The sequence below is a fragment of the Panthera pardus genome, unplaced genomic scaffold, assembly GCF_024362965.1.
Source record: "Panthera pardus isolate Hobbes unplaced genomic scaffold, ASM2436296v1 HiC_scaffold_22, whole genome shotgun sequence".
Lineage (NCBI taxonomy): Eukaryota > Metazoa > Chordata > Mammalia > Carnivora > Felidae > Panthera > Panthera pardus.
The window spans coordinates 15704807-15731966 of NW_026526788.1; the positions used below are offsets into that span (position 1 = coordinate 15704807).

Genomic DNA, 27160 nt, shown 5'->3' on the forward strand with positions numbered 1-27160 from the left:
TGCTATTCAGAAATGATCTTTGGGGCCAAAACGTAAATGTGATGTTCTTTAATATATAGATGACATTTTAAAGTTCTGGTGACTGAATGAGTTTACGGAGTGAGAATAGACAGAAAAGAGAATTAATGTCTGACCCAGAAGAAACATCAATATTAAAAGGTCAGGAGAAGAAAATGAACCAGAAAGGAGAGTGAGAAGGGACGAACAGTGAGGTAAGAGATGACCACAGGATAATGTGGCCCAGAAGCCTCATAAAGGTAATAACCAGTCGAGTATTGCTGATGGTTCAAATACGATGACGACTGACATTACCAATGAATTTAGTAACATGGAAGTTCTGGATGAGGGCTTGGAGCAGAGTTATAATTAGAGACGGTTCAAGAGAGATTCCACAGCAAAAACCTAGAGCTCACCCCAGCAGTGAGTTTTTCTGGAAAGAGGAACATAGAAATGAAGTGGTATTTGGAAGGAGATGTAGGTCAAGAGGTTTTTAACATCAGTTTGGAAGATGGAAAACCAGCATGTTTATGGGAATAATCCAATAAAGGGGAGATTGATATGGCTCTTGCATAAAAGAAACAGAAGAGCGGCTGAAACGATGTCCCAGAGCTGGCGGGTGGGGATTGGGCCTGTCGTACAGGTAGAAGTAATGATAGGAGCATAAAGAACTTGTCTAAGTGAGCAGGGAAGAAGACAGAGCATACACTGGTATAAATTCTGGTAGATCAGTAGGATTCGTGGTGCAGGTTGTAGCAGTCGTCTTCTAATGCCTTAATTTTATCTTTCAGTGAAACAGAATGTCCATTACCCAGACAACAGTGAGGTCGAGAAGACACTGGAGGACTGCACAATAGGGACTCTTGCAGGAGAGACGCGTGGAGGGACCAGGAAGCACAGTGTGGTGCTCACGTGGGGGCTTTTATCATTAATTTAAAGTAAGACTCTACAACTGTGTATGTTTCTGGAGACATACTCAGCATGACTATAGGTCTGGAGAGAGGAGAATGTTGGAATTATTTAGACTTATGTTTTGCCAAATGAGTATGATGTCGGGAGAAAGGGCAAGGAAGTTGAATCCCTATGTGACGGAGGGCTTATGGTGGTCAGTGTTGTACTATAAAGCTAGTGTGCAGCAGAGAGAAACCATGAGGATGGAGGGAGGCTAAATGGACTGAAGGTCCTGGAGGAGCCACGGAGTGCTGGTGTTAGCTGGGTATGTTCAGTATTACTTTCGAAGAGTGGGAGGTTTGAAATGGAGGTTATAGAGGGGAGGCATTCACTGGTAGTGGCAGAAATAGCTGGTTTCTAGTGGATGCAATAGGGTGGAGGGCAAAAGCACCGGAGAAGAGGCAGCCAAGAGGTTGTAAATTCAGGATACTGGAGGAATCATTTGCGTGTGTGAAACTGCCAAAAATCAGGACAATGGGATTGCTGGAAATGGTGACAGTAACCAGAAACTTAACTCACTGAGTGTGTTGGGGGGGGGCGGGGGGAGACCCAAGGTTTGGGAGATCACAGCAACAATGTGAGGGAGGCAGTGAGTGACAGGCTCAGACGGGGAGAACCAAGGCTGGATCTCAAGAAGAGAGAAGGTCTAGAAGTAGCCACGTCATGCTCAGAGGTCCCCCTCGGCCAGTGCGTGGTCTGAAGTGCGGCCAACAGAAACAGAAAAGGATTCAAACAGAAGCCAGCAGCGTGAGGAGTGTCCTCTTGGGAGAACAGAGTCCCAATAAGCAAGAAGGTTTCTTCTGAATTAAAAATCTTACCTTCACTCACTCCTGCTAAAAATTTTCCAATGCTTTCCCACTACTTTTAAGAAAAAGTTCCAGTTTGTTAACAAGGCCGACGACCACCACATGAGCCACCTACTGCCATGCCCAGCCTGGCTCTCGGCTCTCATGCACTCTGCTCGCTCGCTGCTCTGGGCTGAGTACTATCTCTCCGGGACTCAGGCTGTCACAACTTGTCTTCCTTCTCGGTTCTGGCCCAGGCCGTTTCCTCTCCATCAAAGCCTCATTTCTTCCTTTCTCTCCACATTCCCTTCTCTTGCCTGACAGCATTTCAGACTTATCATAAATGCTGTTTTGCTAGGAAGTTTTCCACACACACACACACACACACACACACACACACACACAGGGTAGTTTTAAAGGTATACTTTTTAATTTCCACACAATAGTTTATAGAGTCGAAATAAGAAACCCATAAACTTCGCATGGCTTATGTACATATTACAAATATAATCTACATAGTTATATTTTATTTATGTTATTGTAGCATTTTTTTTTTTACTTTAGGAGGGGGAGGGGCATGGAGAGGAAGAGAGAGAATCCTAAGGGGGGGTCCATGCTCAGTGTGGAGCCTGATGCAGGGCTCGACCCCACGACTCTGGGATCATAAGATAAGGAGTTGGACACTCAATCGACTGAACCCCCCAGGTGCCACAAAGTAGTATTTTAATTATAAATACTTAGTGTAATTACCCTAGTGGCTAATCTTACACCATCACAGTGTGCAGCCCTTTAACAGGAAGGGAAATAGCAGCATTATTTTATATTAGGTTTGCAGATCTTAATTTTATCAAAAATCAGTGTCAACGTTAGTATCTTCTATGTCAAAAGCTTCCAGACTTAGATTGGCCTTTGTTTACCACCACTGCACTGTTCTAAATGGGGATGTTCGAACTTCATAGCCATCATAGTCAAGGTGGTTGGTCTTCATGAGTACCTATGTAGAAGAAAAACATTGATCCTGCTGTCTGTGTATCTGAGAAGGTTAAACTAGTTCAGAGAATTACATGTAACGGTGAAAATGAAGATTTAATAAGATGCAAACGGCAAAAGAAAAATTATACTCGATGATGCCTTTATGTGAGAAGCATTTCCAGTAATAATTATAACTTGTAATCACAGAAAAATCCAACTAGTCCACACCACCAGGTTGGTGGAAATTCCACAAGTCAGAAACACGGGTATTGAACACCTTGAATAAGCAGTAATATCAAACCACCCTTGGGTATGCTCTACCACTGAGATGGTGTCCAGCCTAAGAAGAAGCAGAGGAAAGCAATGTTCTTGACTGAGCCAAATATAACTTAGTCAAGAATCATCGATGCTATCATTAGGGATTTGGGTCAAATAAGGAAATTACATCTATTGGAGCAGGAATTTGCTTCAAAAAATTTCCTTTTATTTTCTTAATTACAAAAGGTCTAAAAGGAATTTAAGCATTAATACAAATTTCATACATTTTAATTTCTCCAGCACAACTCTGTGAAGTATTTAAAAAATTTTAAGGAGCTCCAGCCAACTCTATAGTAAAAATGAGATCTGAAGACCAAATAGTAATCTGATACTTTGGAATTGCTGTCACAATCATATATAAAAACATATCATGATGTAGTTCCCAAGTGTGAAAAAAATGCACAGCCTTATTAACAACCTGGATGAAAATTAATTTAGGTTTTAGAAAACCTATTTGGATTAAACTTAAAAGGTCTATGAGTTGGGGCACCTGGGTGACTCATTCAGTTAAGCGTCCGATTCTTAGGCTCAGGTCACGATCTCATGGTTCGAGCCCAATGTGGGGCTCTGTGCCGACAGTGCACAGCCTGCTTGGGATTCTCTCGCTCCCTCTCTCTCTTCTCCTTCCCTGCTCGTTCTCTCTCTTTCTCTCTCAAAATAAGTAAATAAAACTTAAATTAAAAAAATTCTATTAGTTGAAAGCACTGACAATGGGGTAACTGCACTCCGGTCCCCTAATCTCAACTTTCACCTACTTACCAGCACATCTGCCTTGCCACTTAGCCCCTGCCCATAGTTGTCAGTTGCGATGACTTGGAATTTGAAGTAGGACCTTCTCATGTTGTGGAAAAGCATAGCGGTTTTGATGAGTCCGGTGTATGTTTCTACCACAAATCCTTCTTTTCCCTCTTTAATTGGTGGAATGATGAGTCGGTATGCCATGGCACTATAATTGCCAGTATCTCTGTCAGTAGCCTAGGAGGGGAAAACAAAACAAAACAAAACAAAACACAGGGTATAAATAAGCAGGAAAAAAATAGCCTGTATTAAAGGGCTTATTTCTGTTTGTAAGACTGATGTTCTTTTGTGATAATAACACAACACAACCCTCTTAACTGTCTATTGTTCTGGATATCATCCTGTAGATTATCAGCCTTTGTGTCCACAGGGATGAATGATAATGACTACCCAAGGGTGAATTCCAAGGACACAGACACTAACCGGGTCCAGTCAGTGAATCAAGTGTTTTGATTGGCATGTCTGATGCATTTCACTCTGGGCTGGGATCCAAATTGGTTTAAGGATGGGAGTGATTGTTTACCTAGCCATTGTCTTGTGTAATAGGCATAGCTTGTGATAGTGCTTTTCATCTAACCCATTTCCGAAAGGGGAAAAAATAAAATAATGCACTAAAATCTCTCAGATGACAAGAAGAATAAAAGTTCAAAACTTTTTCAACAATAAGTCTAGAGATATATAAAGATCCTAATTAGTTAATGCCATGTCATAATTAGAGAAGGTTAGAATACTAATTGTTCCTTTTTAATCGCTCAATATCCTGATTAATCAGATTTGTTCCTAGTTGTAGGTACTAATGATCTACATGTTAAGGTTTCTTAATATTTAGAATTTAAAAAGGTAAATAGTTGTTTAGATGTCTTTTGTAATGAAGCTTTGAGGGTAATATATTAGTCTGGCTCTATAGCTTCTACTTCAGAGATGTTTCAGAACACAAATTTGAGAATTATTTCGTAGTGAAATATTTGGAGGAGGAATAATGGATAGGAGAGTCTTAGTGAATTTATACAAGGTTACGTACACCTGCTTCATGATACTAGATATATAACTTTTATACTGTTATTATTCATTATTTTCATTATCTAGTTATTTTTACTAAAAAACATTATTAAATGTCATGTATCAAGCATTTTCGATGTCATTACAATGCTAAGGATTCTACAAAGCATCATCTTTTTAAATACAAACTCTGAGAAATGTATTATGCCAATTATATAAATTAATGCTGTCTAGTGAAACTTTCTGTGGTGATGGAAATGCACTAAATGTGTTCTAACACAGCAGCCACTAGCCACATATGACCACTGAACGCTTGAAATGAGGCTTATGTGACTAAGAAACTGAAATTTTAATTCTAATTAAAGTGATATGGCCAAAGGCTACATAGTAGGTGGTGAAGTTGGGATATAAATAATGACAATAATAGTCAATGCATGTTAAAGGTTACCATGGGCTTGGATCTCCATCTTCAAATTCTCTATATATGTGCTCAACCATTGGAAACATTTGAGGATAGCTCTACCTTTCTATTAAACAAGGTAACTTAAAGTAAGCAAACAAAGAGACATTTTCCTTCAGGATAAGAGATTTCTTGAATTTTGTCAAAATGACTTTCTAAGAAGTCAGATGAGCTGAGCTCCAGCACCAACTCATCTCTGTAGATGGTCTATGTTTCACATGATGGTGGAGCTGAGTTTTGGCATTAGAGGGACAGTAATTAGATTTCAACATTAGATCACATTATCACTAAAAGGGGAAGAAGAACAAAGAAAAAATAGTTATCAAAGTGTTTCTTTTTAAGCTTTGAACTCAGGCGTTTTATTCATTTAATAAAGTAGAACATAAAAAATAAAAAAAGCCCATTCCCAACTAAAATTAAAATCAGAGTCTGAATCAAGTAATCAAAGACATTTCTTTTGCATACGATGAGCAAACTTGGTACCAATGACAAATAGGTCGAAGATTTGGTTGAGTATTATCCTTTAACGTATAATTAGCATGGATGTTTCCACTGAAATAAATTTTTTACTGTTAATGCAAATGACAGTGAAGTATTAAAAACATGTACAAAAATCCACAAATCGTAAGTATACAGCTCAAAAAAATTGCAAACGAGGCACATCCACATGACTAGCACCTGCTTCAAGAAAGAAAACATTACCGCACCCCAGAATGTTCTCTATATCCTCGAACAACACCTACTCCCTAGGGAACCCACTGGCCTTATTTCTAACACCATTCAGTAGTTGCGCCTATTTTAAAATGTTATGTTGATGGGATCACACTATATGTTCCCTCTTCTATCTGAATTCTTTTACTCAATTTTGTGTCCTAAGATTCTAAACCCTTATATTTTTAAATTGTTATAGGCATTTTAAATCATTTTATTTCATCTTCCCTCTAACACCATGAGATAGGTATTATTATTCCCTATTTTACCTATGAAGAACACGAGACTCAATAGTTATATACCTAATCCACTTAGCTCTTTCTGTGCTTCAGGATTTGAATTCTGATCATTCCGACTCTAGAATCTAAGTCCAATTCGCCACATTTCCCATGCTCCCAAGTATTTACAGCTAACATCTAGTCCTGTGCTTTTTTCTTTTTAATTTAAAAATTTTTGTAATTTGAACTTGACACACAGTGTCACATTAGTTTCGCGTGATTCAACACCTCTGTATGTCATGCTGTGCTTACCCCAAGTGTAGCTACCATCTGTCACCATATAACTCTATTGCAGTATCATTGATGACATTCCTTATGCTGTGCCTTTCATCCCTGTAACTTATCCATTCCGTAACTGGAAGCCTGTACCTTCCCCTCCCCCCCTTCTCCCCTTTTGTCCATCCCCTCCACCCCTCCACCAGCAACCATCAGTGTGTTCTTTGTATTTATAGGTCTGATTCTGCTTTATGTTTGTTTGTTTACTTGGTTTTGTTTGTTTGTTTTAGATTCCACGAATGAGTGAAATTTTATGCTACTTGTCTTTCTCAAACAAACCTTTGTAATTTTAAATGAACCCTGTAGCACAACACAATTATATTTAGGAAAGAAAAGGTAGTTACAGTAAAATCATTGTGATTGCTCGGTACATTCAGTTTCTTTGTACAGTTCTTACTGATTAACGTCCAATTTCAACAAACAAGTAATTTCACTTTCTAGTATTTCTAAGTTACTAAATTAAGATAACCACAAAGTAGATAGGTTAACAGGTTAAGGTGCTTTTTCAAACACACTGAGGCAGGAGGGAAGGGAGGCTTGGGAGACAAGTTGACTAAAGTGAAGCCATATTGGTTTTAGGCTGACCCTGAACATAAAGAGTCACAAGATCCAACTCTTGGAAGACTACCAGCCCCATGCCCTCTGGCAATAAAAGCCACAAAGGCTGGGTGTTCTTAAGACTGCTCCCTGTGGTTAACTCCACAACCCTAAGACAATGGAAAAACAAATGGCCCAATGTAAGTAATAAACCCAAAGTTAAAGAGCTAACCCCTCCCTATATGGTTAGCTACCCCCTCCTTATATGGTTTCTAAAGCCTTTCAGTAGAGACAAAGGGGGTCCTCTTCCCCATCTGGGAGGGAGACCAATACTTTGTGAAGCAGCTCCTTTCTTATTTCTAAATGTCTTGCTCTTGAATTATTTCACAGACAAAGCCAAGAACCCACATGGCAAGTGTCCTGAGACCCTCCCTCTCAGAGCCTTGGCCCATCTGGTGTCAGTACCATTCCTGAAGCAATAATCATTTAATGCAAAAGTCTGGGTATGAAATTAGCAATTACAACTTAGAAATATCTCATTTCTTTTATGATTTTTTCACAGTACATTTGGAGCAAATTATCAAAAAATGAGATACAGGGTTTTTAAGAATCACGTTTACTGGATATTTTCCCAAAAGTATAAAATTACTACTGTCATATTAATGTTGTCAGTAATGACTTCACTTTGCATTTCTATTTCTTTGCATGGTCTTAATCCTTTTTGGAAACTCAAAGACCTCATTTCAGAAAACAGGCATTGATGATGGCTTCCCAGGGTCATCAATATTCTTTCAAATCTCCCTCCTTTCTCCCAAGTACATCTAGTTGAATACTAGCCAGTTAGACAGTGAATGATAAAAATTCCAATTAGTACCACACTTAGAAGTAATTTAAAGTATTTTCAAGTTCAATTTTGAGCGTATTTAATTTTCAACAAACACATGATTTAAGACTGAAACCTGTCTATAAGATGTGACTGATCAATGTTGTGTAGGTACATGGGAATTACACATAATTAACAACCAAATATTCCTTCATGATATCAATGAGAAGACATGATATATTTATATACTAAATTACACCAAAAATACTGATAAAAAAAATAAGAACACAATTTTAAATCTGGTTTCAGATGTGAAAAGTGAGAGTTTCAGCAGAGTGTACTACAATAACTATTTGCTTTCTATGTTTGATAATTTTAAATTTACTTTTATGTTGTGTGTGTGTGTGTGTGTGCGCGCGCGCATGTGTAGGTTGTGTTTTAGAGAGATAAGGACTCAAATGTCGGGTGTGATTTTGAAAAAAAATGACTCAGAGTTTCAGTTTTCCTTTTTCATAAAATGAAAAAAAACCATTGATCAACAAACATTATTTCAAGATAAATATGTATATGTGTATATATATATACACACATATATATACATATATAAAGATAGCCAAGTGTAGTATAACTATTATAACTTAATATTTTATAATATTAAAAATTTTAACATTTTTCATATCATGATATTTACCAATGAATATGCACAAAATTACTTTAAGCTTATTACTCCAGACATGTTATCATGAGATTGTAACTTCCTTAAAATAATCCATTAATCAATTTTCTCAAGATACCTGTACTTTGCTCTCTCTCTCTTTTTTTTAAAGTTTACTTATTTTCAGAGAGAGAGCACACTGCATGTGAGCATAAACAGGGCAGGGGCAGACAGAGAGGGAGAGAGAGAATCCCAAGCAAGCTCCACACTGTCAGTGCAGAGCCTGATGTAGGGCTTGAACCCACAAACCATGAGATCATGACCTGAGCCAAAATCAAAAGGTGGACGCTTAACTGAGCCACCCAGGCACCCCTCCTGTTGAGTAAATTTTATTGTTATTATTTTATAGATAAAGGAAGGAAGGCACACAGAGAGTAGTTACTTTCTCATAATCACAATGATAATCGATAGCAAACCTGGGGAGGCCTCACTCTAAAACCTATATGGAAACCACTATGCTCAATCTGTCACACTAAGTACCAGGACTGAGACCCCAGTGAACACAACAGTAAGTGCTAGATAAAAGATGACAAGAACTCTTCCTAGACATGTTAGGGACACAGAAAGAAAATAATACATATGCAGGCCACAAACTAAATGAAGGCAGAAATACAAAACTCTTACTAGTGCTGAGTGTGGTTCCACATAGAGGGCTTTTTGCTGATCTAGGTGAGCTTAAAGTTCTTGCAGCTGTGATTGGCTCAGAGAATAGGAAACAATACCCAATGCTCACTCACGGAAGTGAGTCTAAGACTACCCTTCCCAGGATGCTAAATTCTCACCTTAAGGACGATTGAGAAATTCATCTCTCCTTTCCAGCCACCACTGCCACCACCATCCCAAACTGCTAAGAAAATCTCCAGGCTTAAGCTTTGATGTTGATTGCAGTGGGGAAAAACCTTCCTTGAGAATCAATCCAACCAACACAAGACCTCATTGGGTCTGTAGCCTTCATTCATACACTACCAATTTGCTCAATTCAAGGAGAAATCATAATATTCTGAACTCATAAACCCAGTGGTCCTAGACTCTACCTGAATAAACAGAAAAACCACAACTGAGAATGTAAGAAAAGTGATCTGTCACTGATAGTGGCCTAGCCTCTTCCCAGAAGAAGGTGCATTTTCAAAACAACCACCCCCAACCTATGCCTTAAATAATCCTAACAAGTAAGTTCCAAGAAAGATAAAAAAAAAGTTAGAGTAAAATAATCCTAAAAATGAAGAAGGAACAAAATTCCATAAAGAAGAGTTAGTTGAAGAAAAAGCAAAATCAGGGCTGTTTGGTGGCTCAGTTGGTTAAGCCTCTGACTCTGGCTCAGGTCATGATCTCGAGGTTTGTGGGTTCGAGCCCTGCATTGGGCTCTGTGCTGACAGTTCAGAGCCTGGAGCCTGCTTCAGATTCCATGTCTCCCTCTCTCTCTGCCCCTCTCCTGATTGTTCTCTGTTTCTCTCAAAAAATAAACTTAAATAAAAATAATAAATAAATAAAGCAAAATCATACCCGCGGAGGGAATTAGCAGGCACAGAATACAAAGCAGATGTGTTCAGTATGTTTCAGTAAATAGACATCTTAAAAATAGGAGGGGGAATGAGAATAGCTGCACATAAATAAAAAGTATCTTGTAGAAATGAAGAAATAGTAATTGAAATGAAAAACTTAGAGATGAAGCTATTAGCAGTGTAGGCAGAGTTGATGAGAGAATTAGTGAACTGAACGGTAGGATAGAAGAAATGACCCAGAATGCCTTACAGGACAAAAAGACACATAAACCTAAAAGCAAATTTGAGCCATAGCATTTAGTGATAAAGTTTAGCAAATGTCTAATCAGAGGTTCAAGAAAAACAGAATTTTCCAGAATTGATAAAAACAACAACAACAACAACAAAACAAAAAAAACAGCTGTCAACAGATTTAAGAAGCCCAATAAAGTACCAACAGGACAAACACAAAGTGCCCTCCACATCTTGTAGAAACTGCAGAATGCGTGGCAGCCTACCCCCAACAGAAGGGGGAGTCATAGAAGGGTCTCAGGAGTAGAAGAATGGTGGTTGAGTGGAAGGAGGGAAATCTCTTCAAAGTGCCCAGAGAAAATAGCTGCACACTTGGAATTCTAGCCCTAGCAAAAATGTCTTTCAAAAACGAGAAGGAAATAAACACTTTTTGAGACAATCACAGGGTGGCGTGGAAAGGTACCGATGGAAAGTTCTACATGGTGTCCCTTAAATGAAATGATTCCAGTGGAAAGTCTAAGATATAGGAAGATATGAAAAAGCAAATAAAGTATTAAATGTTTAAATCACTCTACTTGAGCATGGGCTCTACAATGCATGATTATATTCTTCTGTGTGGCCAAAAAAACAGACTAAGATATCCCAAAACAATAACATATAAATTTCAATGGTAAGGACTTACTTTAAATGTCTGAATATTCTAAATAATATTCAGGGTGGAGGGTACATTGGTATTTTTAGGTACATGTATGTTAAAATTTCTAAGGTAACACTTGTTAAATAATTTTTTTAACGTTTATTTATTTTTGAGACAGAGACAGAGCACGAACGGGGGAGGGGCAGAGAGAGAGGGAGACACAGAATCTGAAACAGGCTCCAGGGTCTGAGCTGCCAGCACAGAGCTCAACGCAGGGCTCGAACTCACAGACTGCGAGATCATGACCTGAGCCAAAGTCTGACGCTTAACTGACTGAGCCACCCAGGTGTCCCATTTATTAAATAAAATAGAGTATGTAACATCTCAAATGCACAAAGGATACACAGGGAAGGAAAAGAAATGAGATAAAAATATAGAAAACAAAACAAAACAGGACAAGGGAAATACAAAATAAAGCAATAGAGGGTAAGAATCTATCATTTCTGCAGTTAGAATAAAAATAATTCAATCTTCTACTTAACAAACCAGGTTAATCACAGGGGATAGAATATACTCTAATGTATAATACATCAACGCTAAAAGAAGGAAAGTGGAAACATAAGTCAAAATTCATTTTAATTTAGAAAATTTATTTTCATATAGAAATTTACCTTTCTGGCTTTTGCTGGGGGGTTGGAGAAGGAACTGATATTTAAAAATGTTAACAAGGGGGCGCCTGCGTGGCTCAGTTTGGTAAGCGGTCAACTCTTGGTTTCAGCTCAGGTCATGATCTCATGGTTTGCGAGTTCAAGCCCTGCATCGGGCTCTGCGCTGACAGTGTGAGTCTGCTAGAGATTCTCTCTCTCTCTTCTCCTCCCCCACTCATGCTCTCTGTCACATTCTAAATAAATAAACTTAAAAAATGTTTAAAGATACATAAATAAAAATGTTAACAATATTAGAAGTTAGTCCTGATGCGTTCATGTGTGGCTGAGAAGAACGAGTTTCACTATTTGCCTGAGATGTCATTGGAGAACTTAAGCATGAATAAAACAAAAGAGATAAGTACTATTTTTTAAATAAATTGACCTTTGTGAATATAACCTGCATTGTTTCTTTAAAAAATGGGGAAAATTCCTAAAGATATTCTAAGAAAGGGGAAAATACAAGTAAAAATTACAAGTTGATTTTTAGCTAGTAGTAAGGACACATCTAACAAACTTGGTTAAATTAACACCTAAAAATTAAAGCTGGCTCATCATGAAAATTGTAACTGAATCAAATTTGCTACAGAATCGATGCCACTTGACTTTTTCTATCAGCTTCTTTATAATAAAAAATGTACACTGGGCTCCGGGCACAGTCTTTATTATCTGAAAGAGGTAACCTTGGAAGATCTGATTCACAGACTTTTGGGAGTTTCTGTTAGTGAGTAAAATCAGGAAAGTCATGTCTAAAGTTGTTTTAAAAGAATGAAAATCAGAAATGAATATTATAATTATACCTGTTGTAATTATATTTCTAAATGAAAGCTAAGACACAGGAAACCACTTATGAATTTCTAAGACCTCATCTGGAAATTTTAATGCACACAGGTGCCCAACATTAAGAGAAAATCACCAAATAATTGCCTCTATCATATAGGGGTGTAGGTGAGCCCATTAATTTTCTAGCAGCCTAAATAACTGTTCCCCTCTGTTGCCTAAATGAATACTATGGATGTGGAAATATTAGTGGAATAATTAGTGATGTCCTAAGAACTTCCAAAGCCCATTAAAGTCCAATAATGCTAATTTTAAACTTCAGTTTTTCAATTAGACCCCATTTTAACATTTAACAGCACTGAAGGCTCACTCTCCCTGTAATAGAGTGAAAGTATTTTAGAATGTCAGGGCAAAAACTCTCAAATCCCACATTTCCACCTACTAATGTCAGCATGTCAAGCTGTGTTTGTAAGGGGCAAAAAGAACAGATCCTTGGCTTCTTAAACTACTTTAACTTGGCTCTTGTATTTTCAGGAACTACAAAGAAACCTTCATTTTAAAGCTCTTAAGACAATACATATGTCCAACATATGATAAAATATGAATGAGGAAAGGAAAATGTCAGGTAGAGAGGTCTATTTATAAGGCTATTCAAGATTTATGCAAAAAAATAAAAGGCAGAAAAAGAGAGGGCATAGACATTTCAAATAAGAAAGCTTAATGTCTGGTTTTTTGTTTTGTTTAGTTTTGTGTTTGGATGTCAAAAAGGTGAGTACAGTCCAATACTTCCTAATTCCAATGTATCTACTATTTGTATACTTAAGTAAAAGTCTAATATAATTCAGAGATATTCTAGTGAGTAAAATAAAACTTACTGTAGAAACAACAATTTAATAATGTAAGGTAGACACAGGCAACACAATTTGAATGACAAAAACCTTTTCAGGAGTTTTACTGCTATTTTATTATAGCTAGAATTTATCAAAGCTTACTCTTAAAAAGTGGTGCCCAATATCACATGATAATTCCTATTTGAAAAATTAAAGAAAGAGACTGGAGAACAGCAAAATCTTCCTTTTATCATTTTTAAAGTTATACACTGAAACATGTTTTATTACAGGAGGCATGAGATTTAAACATCGGAAAGACTTGCATTTATGTGATCATTGAAACTTTTTTTTAAGTTTAATTTTATTTTCTTTGTAAAATCTTCAGAAAAGAAATACTACCTCAAAAAATACTTGCTTTGTTCTTTTCTTCATTATTGCTATTCTCATGACTGATCATATATTCTCCAACGAAGCTTTGAGATGGACTCTGAAATATTTGTTCTACCTTTTCATCCAGGTGGAAAAGAAAGAAACTGTGTCCCATTCAACACACAGTAATAACGGAAAACATGTACAATTTGAACTCTCTGAGAGAGGAAAACGAGTTTTTGATGTTGATTCTGAATAACAGAATGTTAAAGGTTTTTGGTGAAAGCTCACTTATTATAGGAATGTCTAAGAAGTTTGTACTGTTGCTATGATTCTGCAGTTATGAATTCCAATCCTTCAGCATTCAAAGCAAATTAAATGATCCTCCTTATTTCTCACCTGTGTTCTTTGTCAGTTACATTACATTAGATCAATCCAAGGCCAATATAGTTCCACCTTCTCATCTCCCCGGCTCCTGTCCCTCTTCTAGCTGCTGTGCTGGTCCCTCCCGCCGTCGTCTGCCCACCTGGCAAGGGCACCCCACCCAGACATGAACTGGGCCACAGATCTCAGCATCCATCATCTGGCCCTAGGCCTCCCGACTTCCTGTCTGTCCCAAGCCTTCCGCGTTGGAGATCTGCAATAATACCCCTCAGTTCACAGACTATCTACCAAGCAGATGCTGCCCAAGCAGGCCCTCACGACTGAGTTTTCACTCCAGCCATGGCAGAAAGACGGTCAAGAGCCCCCACCTGCCACAAGAGTGCATTATGACACGCACACGAAATATTCTTAGTCTGATCCCAGTGCACCATTCCAACTTCCTGCCCTACAGGTACCTCTACTTGAATTTCCCCCAAATCATACTACCTATTTTTTTTTTTTTTCCTGAACAATCTGTGTTCTTCTATGATTCCAACTCTTTACTTACTCAGTTTCTTCTAATTTAAAATGTCTCTTATTGGGGTGCCTGGGTGGCTCAGTTGGTTGAGCATCCAACTTTGGCTCAGATCATGATCTCAAGGTTGGTGAGTTTGAGCCCCACATCAGGCTCTGTGCTGACAGCTCGGAGCCTAGTTCAGATTCTGTGTCTCTCTGTCTTTCTGCCCCTTCCCCACTCATGCTCTCTCTCTTTCTCTCTCAAAAATAAATAGACGTTAAAAAATTTTTAAGAAGTGTCTTTTGTCTGCTAGGCCAAATGGTGCTCCCTCCTGGACTATATTATGGTATATGTGTGAGCACACCCACGCACACACCTACACATACTGAATATATATAATATTGAACAATAAAGCCAAGTCTCACCTTAAATGATAATTTTCTCAAGTCTGTCCCAACTCCCTTAGGGGCACTGCTATTTCCACCTGCATGTTCCTAACTACTATATTTTATGTATTTTTTACTATAGCATTTACCTTGGCATGTTATACTATTTATGCGTATCTATTACACTTGATTTTCTTATTCTTTTATATTTTTTGTGACTTGGTTTTCAGATTGGCCACTAAAATCTCCTTCAAAAATGAAAATTAAAATTTAAAGAGGATATATAACATTTTTTTTTAAAATCCTCTTGAACACAAACTTTTTTTTTAAGCTTATTTTTGTTCCCATCATTAAATTATTTAAGAAAGTTTGTCCTTCATGTGTTCAAAAATTTGGACCACTTTGCTTCATGAAAAGATTTGAGTATCCTGTCACTTAAACATCCTCATTTATATTTTTACAGTTTTAAAGCACAATTAATTTACGAGATAAAGAATGGCATTTTCATCATTGCAAAAAGGTTTAGGATATGAATAATGTATAAGAAGCCTATTTATTCTTCAATTATTAAGTTTAAGAGGGAATCGGAGGATCCTGATAGCAAGGCATTTGCAAATTAAATACGAATGTGGCATCTTCTGTGTGTTCCCTCTGACAACATTTGCCCATTTAAGACAGAAACAATAAGCACACACAAAAAGCTTTACTACAAAAAGCAAAACCTTTATCATTGCTTTTTAAAGAGTATGTCAAAGGAAAATGGAATTTATAAACCTTTTACTTTGGAAAATAAATGGAAAACTTTCAAAAATATAGTGAATATAAAGTACTGTGATGAAATTAATGATTAGCAGCAGAAAAGCCTTTAGGACCATTAACGTGACACTAATTATACAGAGGCCCATACTGACAGATTGGAATGGTGCTATTTACACATGGGAAAATAAAATCTGCCTCCCTGAATATATATACATCGCAACATTTTAATGTAAACATCACATTCAACAACAACAAAAAAACTTGCTTTCTGCAATGTCCTTCATTTAAATTGGTGGTATTTCAGAAACCATCTCTCTGTCTCTATGTATGTGTGTATATATATACACATACATACACACACATGGATATATGACACACATATATGTAAACATGTATGCACAGACATATATTTTTTCAGTTTTATAACGATGTATATTTTGTCTAACATCTAACAAGTTTGATAAGAAGAAACAGCTGTAACACAAAAGTAAAATTCCTATTACTATTATTTTTCGTTGGATGAAATTCTAAAAAGAATTGGCCCCCAAACAATATACTACAAAGCAGAGTGGCCAACATTACAATTCCACCTTGAGATACTAGGCTAAAATATTAGTATTCTCAATTGCTAACTTTTACAAATATTTTTAGTTTTTGAGAAGCATGGATGAGATTGTAATAAGTTATGAATCTACTTTTGCAAAATTATTTAAATGCTTTTTTCACCCTGTTTTCCTTTTTAAAAATTCCTAAATTAGTTTCTTTCTTTCTTTTTTGACTCCTAAATCAAATTAATCTTTTTAAAACTTTTTTATTTTTATTTATTTATTTATTTTATTTTTTTTAAATTTTTTTAACGTTTATTTATTATTGAGAGACAGAGAGAGACAGAGCATGAGCAGGGGAGGGGCAGAGAGAGAGGGAAACACAGAATCCAAAGCAGGCTCCAAGCTCTGAGCTGTCAGGACAGAGCCCGACGTGGGGCTTGAACTCATGGACTGTGAGATCATGACCTAAGCCGAAGTCGGACGCTTAACCGACTGAGCCACCCAGGAGCCCCTTAAAACTTTTTTAAATGTTTATTTATTTTTGAGAGAGAGGGACAGACAGAGAATGAGCAGGGGAGAGGCAGAGAGAGAGGGAAACACAGAATCTGAAGCAGGCTCCAGGCTCTGAGCTGTCAGCAAAGAGCCCGATGTGGGGCTCAAACCCATGAACTGTGAGATCATGACCTGAGTCCAAGTTGGACGCTCAACCAACTGAGCCACCCAGGTGCCACTTCATATTATTATTCTTGCTCTGTGTTATTTGTAAAGATGAAAAATTTTACCCACTTAAATGTCCAACTGTCTTTTATAATGTGTCTAATATATAAATACTTGATTACTTCTTGTTTATTACAGAAATATCAGAAAATGTATATTAGCAAAGGAATACTAAAAACTCTACATTGTATCCATTTATAGCCATTATTAATGTTTATATATGTCCTTTTATATGTTCTATATATAGATATGCTTCCTGTAACCAGGATCAGATGATCTGTATGGCTTTTATAACCTATTATTTTCAGTCGTTAGCCAGTTATATGGATTTTTTTAATCTTAAACAAAAACAGCCTATTTCTATTTCAAACAACACATAATAGGAAGAGTGGCATTTTTAAAAAATTTTAACAAATAAGTAATACTTTTTAAAAATAAGCATATTTTTAAGGGCTATATAAAATCTATAAATTGTACCAATATTGTCAAGGCTCAAAAGATAGTTACTAGGTTGCCCCTATACCTTAGTTATTGTAAATAATGCTGCAATAAACAAAAGGGTGCCTATATATTTTTGAATTGGTGCTTATGTTTTCTTTGTGTAAATACTCAGTAGTGGAATTTGTGGATCACAAGGCAGTTCTATTTTTATTTTTATTTTTTTTTAATTTTTTTTAACGTTTATTTATTTTTTTGAGACAGAGAGAGACAGAGCATGAACAGGGGAGGAGCAGAGAGAGAGGGAGACACAGAATCCGAAACAGGCTCCAGGCTCTAAGCTGTCAGCACAGAGCCCGACGCGGGGCTCGAACTCACGGACCACGAGAGCGTGACCTGAGCCGAAGTGGGAAGCTTAACCGACCGAGCCACCCAGGCGCTCCGGCAGTTCTATTTTTAATATCTGAGGAACCTCCATACTGTTTTCTACAGTGGCTGCACCAGGTTGCACTCCCACTGATGGTGTGAGTGCGCATCCTTGCCAACACCTGCTGTTTCTCATGTGTTTGATTTTAGCCACTCCGACTGGCGTGAGGTGGTACCTCATTGTGGTTTTGATTTGCATTTCCCTGATGAGGAGTGATGTGGAGTATTTTTCCATGTGTCTGTTGACCATGTGGATGTTGACAGACAAATGGATTAGAAAGATGTGGTATGTATACACCGGACTATTACACAGCCATAATAAAGGGATGAGATTTGGCATTTGCATGGATGGACCCAGAGGGTGTTATGCTAAGTGAAGTAAGTCAAACTGAAAAAGGCAAATACCACAGGACTTCACTCATATGTGGAATCTAAAAAACAAAACAAATGAATAAACCAACAAACGGAAGACAAAATCAGACCTATACAGACAGCAAACTGATGGTTGCCAGTGGGGAGAGGACCGAGGGGATGAGCAAGAAGGATGAAGGGGAAGGGAGTACAGGCTTCTAGTTATGGAATGAATCACTCATGGAAATAAAAGGCACAGCCCAGGGAATACAGTCAGTGATGCTGTAATAGTGCTGTGTGGTGACAAATGGTAGCCACCCTTGTGTTGAGTGTAGCACAATTTACACAGAAGTTGAATCACTGTGTTGTACTCCTGAAATGAATGTCACATTGTGGGTCAACTACATACAGATTAAAAAAAAGAAGAAACAAAGAGTTACTAGATAACATTCATCTTTGATAAAATTGTTAGTTTCTGTTTGCTTTGTTTTCGCGGAGAAATAGCATTGGCCCATCTGTCTTTAGCCTACTTGCCTTTGGCCAACCTCCGATAATCTAAATAGTTCTTCAGCCAATTAAGAACTGGCATTGACAATGATTGGAACTTACTCGATGCGGATTGAGTGTCAGCACTGAAGAACTGTAATGAATAAAAGATTATACTCAAACAAGATCTGGCAAAGCCTAAGAGATAAGGGTGTACAAAGTGTTCTGCATTGGCTAAGGACCTTATAAACAGGGGATCATTTAATTTTCTTAACTCTGGTAGGTATAAAGAACAAAGCCATTCTGTAGATGCTGTTCCTGAGCTGTGTGTGTGACAGTAAAACTCCGTAAATGACCCCAAATCACACAGCTGGTGAGTGGATCCTGGAATGTTTGACTCCGAGGCCCGTGAGAGATTTGCCAGTGAACTGGATGGAGGGAAGTATGTGTTGGACTGAAGGTTATCTCCAGATCCTGGTTTCAGAGAGAGAGAGAGAGAGAGAGAGAGAGCGAGCGAGCGCACCTGTAACCTAACCAACAGATTTTATTAAAAATTGCAAGTTACATTTCTCTCTTTTTTTCCCTCCACCTGTGAAGATATTCATCAGACTCAGTAAGAAATTAAATTAAGACAAGTAGCTTTCTCTTGGCATCCCTCTTTCAGGACCAAGCAGAACACAAAGCCTGGCAAAAAGAAGCATCATTTCTATCCTACCCCAGGGATCCTTCTCCATGAAATGACATGTGAAAAAAGAATTCAGTGCTTTAATTGCATTTAGTGCTAATAAGACCCTAATAAACGTAGGAGAGCGTACACATTTTCATCGTGTTCCTTTCCTTCTGTCATTAGTTATTCCTAATTTTCACAAAGACTATTAACGCAACATAACATTAACATGCTCAGGAGGTGCCAGAAAAGACTATTCGTCATGCTGTGATTCATTAAAGCCAGAGAAAGGACTCTTTCATTTTTCAACTTTTTAACAGACAATTCATTGTATAATCTCGAAAGATAAATTTTCTGCAGTTCAGAACTTTCTATTCATATTTTTCTTTGAAAAATGGCATTTTTGACCATATCTATCTACAAAGGGGAATTTAAGAAATCTATTAAACATTCCTGAATTGCTAATCATTTCCAGTTTGTGACTATTTTTACATGGCGTTAGTACCTTGTTTCTGAAACAGTTTAAGAAATTGTGTTGACTTTTTAAATTATTTTTATATTTTAAGAGAATTTCAAGATTTTTTTCCCCACTTCCCAGACATTAATTAGTTCCTAGACAAAAACCTCAGGGTTGGCTTTAGCTCAAGCGGTTACTTCGCATGTGGTTACTAGACAAACACCTCACCCAATTTTATGTTTTGATCTGGTATGGTGTGATAAGGACCAAAACTCCAATATGCCCTTTTAAAAAAATATTCTTTCTTAAAAGTTTATTTTGAGAGAGACAGAGACAGTGTGAGTGGGGGAGAGGCAGAGAGAGAGAGAGAGAGAGAGAGAGAATCTCAAGCAGGTTCCACACTCAGCACAGAGCCCAACGTGGGGCTCGAACTCATGATCTCTGAGGTCATGACCTGAGCCAAAACCAAGAGTCGGTGGCTTAAACCACCTGAGTTCATGACTGAGCCACGTAGGCGCCCCCCCCACCCCAAAAATATTCTTTTTAAACCTGTTTTCTGTATAAGTTGATATGGGTACTAACTGAAGGCTGAAATTTCTCTTAGCTGTGCTGTTAGGGTTTGCTATTCAGAACCTTACATCTACATATGTAGACATTATTTTTTTCTTAAAGTTGCTATGATTTCCTAAAAGGGTAACACCAAGCCATCGATAATTACTGACAAGTATAATATGTAGAAAAATACTTCATAGCGCAGCATTAAGGTAATACTACTCATTTAAAACATAAAAATATGGGGGGCACCTGGGTGACTCAGTCAGTAAAGCATCCAACTTTGGTTCAGGTCAGGATCTCATGGTTCATGAGCCCCCTGTCGGGCTCTGTGCTGACAGCTCGGAGCCTGCTTTGGATTCTGTGTCTCCCTCTCTCTCTGCCCCTCCCCTACTTGCTCTCTCTCTCTCTCTCTTTCAAAAATAAACATTAAATTTTTTTAAAAATAAATAAAACATACAAATATGCCTCATAAATATGAAACTGATCACTGCTGATATAAAAGAACTATGTCATTCAAAATATGTAAGTTTATCTTTCTCAAGATTGCTTTGTCTATTCAGGATCTTTTGTGGTTCCATACAGACTTTAGAATTATTTATTCTAGGTCTGTGACAAATGCTGCTGGTTTTTTGACAGGGACTGAACTGAACATGTAGAGTGCTTTGGGTAATATGGACATTTCAACAATATTAGGTTTTCAAATCCACGAGAATGAAAACTATTTCTGTTTGTGTCATCTTCAATTTCTTTCATCAATATTTTATACTTTTTGGATACAGCCTTTCACCTCCTGGTTAAGTTTATTCTTAGTTAGGTATTTTATTCTTTTTGGTGCAACTGTAAATGGGATTATTTTCTTAATTTCTTTTTCTGATACTTTATTATTAGTTTATGTAAATGCAATTCTGTATATTAATTTTGGGCCCTACAACTTTTTTGTGAATTCATTTTTCAGCACTAATGGCTCTTTTGTAGCATCTTTAGGGTATCACAATCCTAGATTTCAATATACCCTACAAAGCCGTAGTAATCAAAACAGTATGGTACTTGCACAAAAATAAGCACATAAATCAATGGAACAGAAAAGAGAGCCCAGCAATAAACCCACGATTATATGGTCAAATAATCTATGACAAAGGAGGCAAGAATATGTAACAGAGAAAAGACAATGTTTTCAACCAGTTGGTGCTGGGAAAACTGGACAGCAATATGCAGTAGAATCAGGACCATTTTCTTACATCATCAACAAAACTGAACTGAAAATGAATTAAAGACCCAAATGTGAGATCTGAAACCATAAAGTTCCTAGAAGAAAACAACATAGGCCATGATTCCTTTGACATCAGGCATAGAAATATTTTTCTAGATGTCTCCCAAGACAAGGGAAACAAAAGCAAAATTAGACTATTGGCACAACATCAAAATAAAAAGCTTCTGCACAACAAAGGGAACCATCAACAAAACAAAAATGCAACCTACAGAATAGGAGATGTTTGCAAATGACACATCCAATAAGTGGCTACTATCCACAATATACAAAGGACTTATACCACTCAACACCAAAAAATAAAGAATCCAATTAAAAATAAGCAGAGGACCTGAACCGACATTTTCCCAAAGAAGACACAGATGGCCAACAGACACATGAAAAGATGTTCCACATCACTGATCATCAGGGAAATGAAAATCAAATTCACAATGAGATATCACCCTACATTTGTCAAAATGGTTAAAACCAAAAAGACAAGAAATAACAAGTATTGACAAAGATGTGGAGAAAAAGGAACCTTCATGTTCCTCCATGGGAATGTAAATTGGCGTAGCCACCATGGAAAACGGTATGGAGGCTCCTCAAAAAATTAAAAATAGAACTGCTGTATGATCCAGTAATTCCAGTACTGGGTATTTACCCAAGGAAAACAAAACACTAATTCTAAAAGATGTGTTCACTTCCATGTCTATTACAGCATTATTTACAAAAGTCAAGATATGGAAGCAACCTGAGTGTCCATCAATAGATGAATGGATAAAGAAAAGGTATATATAAAGAACTTGTAAAACACAACATGCAAAAAACATAATCCAATTAAAAATGGGCAGAAGACAGAAATATACATTTTTCCAAAGAAGCATCCATATGGCCGCCAGACACAGGAAAAGATGCTCAACATCACTTATCATCAGGGAGATACAAATCAAGACTGCAATGAGGTATCATCTCCCACTTATCAGAATGGCTAAAACAAAAAACACAAGAAACAAGTGTTGGTGAGGATGTGGGCAAAAAGGAACCCTCATGCACTGTTGGTGGGAATGCAAACTGGTACAGCCACATGGAAAACAGTATGGAGGTTCCTTAAAAACAGAACTACGCTACGACCCAGCAAGAGCACTACTAGCTATTTACCAAAAGAATGCAAAAACACTAATTTGAAGGGATACACGCATCCGAATGTCTATTACAGCATTGTCTACAATAGCAAAACAAAGGAAGCAGCCCAAGTGTCCATCGGCTGATGAATGTATAAAGATGTGGTTTATATATCTAATGGAATATTACTCAGCCATGTAACAGGAATGAAATCTTGCCATTTGCCATGACATGGATTTAGTTAGAGAGTATTTTGCTAAGTGAAATAAATCAGGGAAAGACAAATACCATATGGTTTCACTCATATGTGGAATTTAAGGAACAAAGAGGGGCGCCTGGGTGGCTCAGTCGGTTAAGCAGCCGGCTTCGGCTCAGGTCATGATCTCGCGGTCCGTGAGTTAGAGCCCCGCGTCAGGCTCTGTGCTGACAGCTCAGAGCCTGGAGCCTGTTTCAGATTCTGTATCTCCCTCTCTCTGACCCTCCCCCATTCATGCTTTGTCTCTCTCTGTCTCAAAAATAAATAAACGTTAAAAAAAAATTTTTTTAAGAAGGAACAAAGAGATTAAAAGAAAGAAAGAAAGAAAGAGAAAGAAAGATAGGTAGATAGATAGATAGATAGATAGATAGATAGATAGATATAGGCAAACCAAAAAACAGATCCTTAACTACACAGAACACACTGATGGTCACCAGAGGATAGGTGGGTGGGAGAACAGGTCCAGTAGGTGATGGGATGAAGGAGGGCACTTGTGATGAGCACAGTCATGTATAGATGTGTGGAATCACTATGTTGTACACCTGAAACTAATATTAAACGGTATATTAACTGCAGTGGAATTTAAATAAAAGTGTAAAAAAAAAAAGAAGAGGTAGTATGTATACATAAAATGGAGTATTATTAAGCCACAAAAAAGATTGAAATCTTCCATTTGCAACAATTTGGATGGGCCTAGGGGGTATAATACTAAGTGAAATAAGTCATTCAGAGAGAGACAAATACCATATGATTTCACTCATACGTGGAACTGAAGAAACAAAACACATGAACAAACAAAGAAGGATCAACAACAAAAAAAAAACAGACTCTTAATGCAGAGAACAGGCTGGTGGTTGCCAGAAGGGAGGTGGGTGAGGGGACGGGGAAATAAGAAAAGGGGATATAGTTCAACAAAATGCAAGTTGAAGAAGTTACACGGATTATGTCTCAATGCAATCATATCTTAGTGTATTTCAAAGATTGAATGTACCCAGTCATTACATAATGGAAGAAACTGTTTTTATATTACTGTTCAGCTTTTATGGTTATTCTTTTAATGTTTGTTTATTTTGACAGAGAGAGAGAGTGTGAGGGGACAGAGAGAGGGAGGGAGAATCCCAAGCAGGCTCTGCCCTGTCAGTCCAGAGCCCCACGCAATCTCGATTCCATGAACCATGAGATCATGACCTGAGCGGAAACCAAGAGTAGGATGCTTACCCAAACTGAGCCACCCAGGTGCCCCAATAATTATTTCTTATTCTATCACTCAGATAAGAAGAAAAATTAGTATTCTGCACTGATACTAAGGTGAGTTCTAGAAAGGGAGACCCACTGTTTACTTTCAAGGGCAACGATCAAATACCTCAGTGTTCCATAGAATTGTTTTGATAACTTCTATGCACCTTGCATACGGAACTTGGAGCATGGAGACCACAGTTATTTTATAGGTAGAAAGAACCTAGTCAGATCAAATAATTCACAGTGACAATGGACGTTTACTGAGAGGTATGTCTGGGGTAGGTGCTGTACTCAGTGCTCGATACACAGTTTTTTCATTTACAGTCATGAGAAATGTGTTATACCGCCCTGTTATAACTTGCAGACCTGATGCTTACAAAAATTCACAACTCTGCTCAAGGTTAAGCAGCCCAGTAGTGACTGAAAGGTAACAATCCAAGTTTGTCTTCTTCATGACGCTTTTGGAAAAGGGATATAGATTTAAATATTAAAACTTTACTTTTACGGCCTTTATGTTTCGTATTCATTAACCTTCTTTTTCATGCTCTGGGGATCCAGCATATTCATAACATCGGATTATACTTTAGTCAATATTGACTTAAATCAAAAGTTCTCTAATTCCCTTACTAATTCCTGTCGCACAGAAAGAGTAGGACCCAGCACTCATTTCCTGCCTGCAGATGTACCTGTTTCTGTGTTCTTTTTTGCACGTTTAGTCTCAGCCCACCTTTGATTTTAGCTCTAACCTGACACGGGAAACCCACACAGAGCCTGTGTCTCCAAAGTGATAGTCTGCGTCTCACCTGGCCTTGCCCTGCTCAGATGTGACTCACCTGCAGTGGGTTCTAGAGTCTCACCAGGGCTCTCGGTCAGGAAGGTGGACTGCTCCCTTGCTGAGAGGCTAACTCCTTCCTCCCCCTGGCTCTTCTGTGGCTCCCACCTCATTCCTTTCATCTAGGCCTCCGACCCAGCTTGCATTCATGTGTCCTCGTCATAAAACAGCATCATCAGGACCTTTGCCTGTGCCCATGCGTCTTCAGGGACAGGGGCTTTTCCACCTGTTTCTGCCCTATTTACAGGATTACACAACTGTCAGGTCCAAACCTCATCTTTTTGGCTTATAATTCTGGATTCTGGAACCCGTTCATACTAACGTGCATCCACCAACCACACCGTCCACATCTAACCTACTGTACTCAACTACTGGCATTTCTGAGCCACTGCCACAAATAACACAGTGTGCCAAAACAGGCTTTTGTACTAGAATCCATTAGAAAACTAGATGGCATTATTTCAACAAGCATTAAAAAAATTTTTTTTAATTATTAACTGAACAGTAGAGTAACAAGAAAAGTATAATCCCCTCCACTTTTGTCAGAAGTATTTTACTATATCTTCCAAGAGGAATAGCTTAAAATTACCAGAAATTTAAGTGAACATCTTCTCTTTGTTTTTATGATTTTAGAGCTTTTTAACATTTTTTTTAAAATTATTTTTATTTTTCCAGTTATATCGCTAGATGTAGCCAGCATTATCAGCATTCCTCCAAAAAATAACCATTCTGAATGGATTAGTTATTCCAGTTTTTGAACTTTATATAAATGGGCTTAGGAAATTTTTTTTTTTGTCTGAATTCATTTGCTCAGATTATATATCTTTTTTTTAAGTTTATTTATTCTTTTGACAGAGACAGAGCAGGGGAGGAGCAGAGAGAGAGGGAGAGAGAGAATCCCAAGCAGGTCTCCCACTGTCAGCATGGAGCCCGATGCAGGGCTTCATCTCCTGAACCACAAGATCATGACCTGAGTGGAAATCAAGAGCTGGATGTTTAACCGACTGAGCCACCCAGGCGCCCCGTCACAGTAAATTTCTAGGATCCATCTGTGTTGTTGCCAGAGTTTATTTGTTTTCATTGCTTTATAGAATTCCGTTGTACAAATATACTACATTTAATGCATGTAAGTTGTTCGGTACGCATGTTGTTTTCAACTGTTAGAAATTACAGTAATGGACTACCTACAAAAAGTGAACTTGTAAATATCTCTTACGAGCAGATGTGTGCATTTCTCTGGGTCAAAACTTAGGAGTGGAAGTTCTGAGTCAGGGGTTACATATATGCTCACACTTAATAGACAACGTCAAACGTTCCCCTGAAAGCTGCACTAATTTACATCCCATCAGCAACCCCTGTGAACTCCAGCTGTTGCAAAAGTTGGTTTCATCTGTCTTAGTGTAGCCATTCTGATGAACATGTGGTGGCCTCCTGTGGTTTATTCTGTAATCCCCTAGTAGTGAATAAAATCGAACGCCTCTTTATATATATATATTTTTGCCAATTTCTATATTTTCTTTATGCAGGGCTCATTCCAATCTTATTCCTATCGTTTTAATCTTGGGTATTTCATTTTGTTTTGTTTTGAATCATCATTTTGCTGGGGTTCTTTCTACGCTCTGGATTGGAGATCTTTGATACTAGTTTGTAACATAAATTGGGGTCCTTGGCTTTGGGTGGTAATAAAGTCTTTCAAAGTACTGTGAGCCTCATTGACTCTGTCTTTTTACAGATTGCTGGGATAAGAGGCCATGGCTGCCTAGGGGAAAAAATCCTGGGAGCAAATAAAATAAAGCACTATAAAAAATAGGTATGTTTAGGGGCGCCTGGGTGGCTCAGTCGGTTGAGCATCCGACTTCAGCTCAGGTCACCATCTCGTGGTCCGTGAGTTCGAGCCCCGCGTCGGGCTCTGGGTTGATGGCTCAGAGCCTGGAGCCTGCTTCCGATTCTGTGTCTCCCTCTCTCTCTGCCCCTCCCCCGTTCATGCTCTGTCTCTCTCTCTGTCTCAAAAATAAACGTTAAAAAAAAAAAAATTAAAAAAAAAATAGGTATGTTTACAAAAAATAGTGTAGCTACTACATAAAGTTTCAGGATCTACTTGACAGGAACTTCTAGTGTA

At 37.8% G+C, this 27160-nt stretch overlaps 1 protein-coding gene across 18 annotated transcripts in view; it reads right to left on the reverse strand.

Moving 5' to 3' along the window:
- Positions 1 to 27160, reverse strand: part of PCDH15 (protocadherin related 15) — a 1681879-nt gene that overhangs the window by 65291 nt on the left and 1589428 nt on the right. For all 18 annotated transcript variants that reach the window (XR_008425054.1, XR_008425055.1, XR_008425056.1 and 15 more), the window contains one exon: positions 3783 to 3998. Coding sequence is in view for 15 of the 18 variants with exons in the window: in XM_053910276.1 (XP_053766251.1) it covers positions 3783 to 3998 (216 nt within the window). In the remaining 3 variants the exon portion in view is untranslated. The remainder of the gene's footprint in view (positions 1 to 3782; positions 3999 to 27160) is intronic.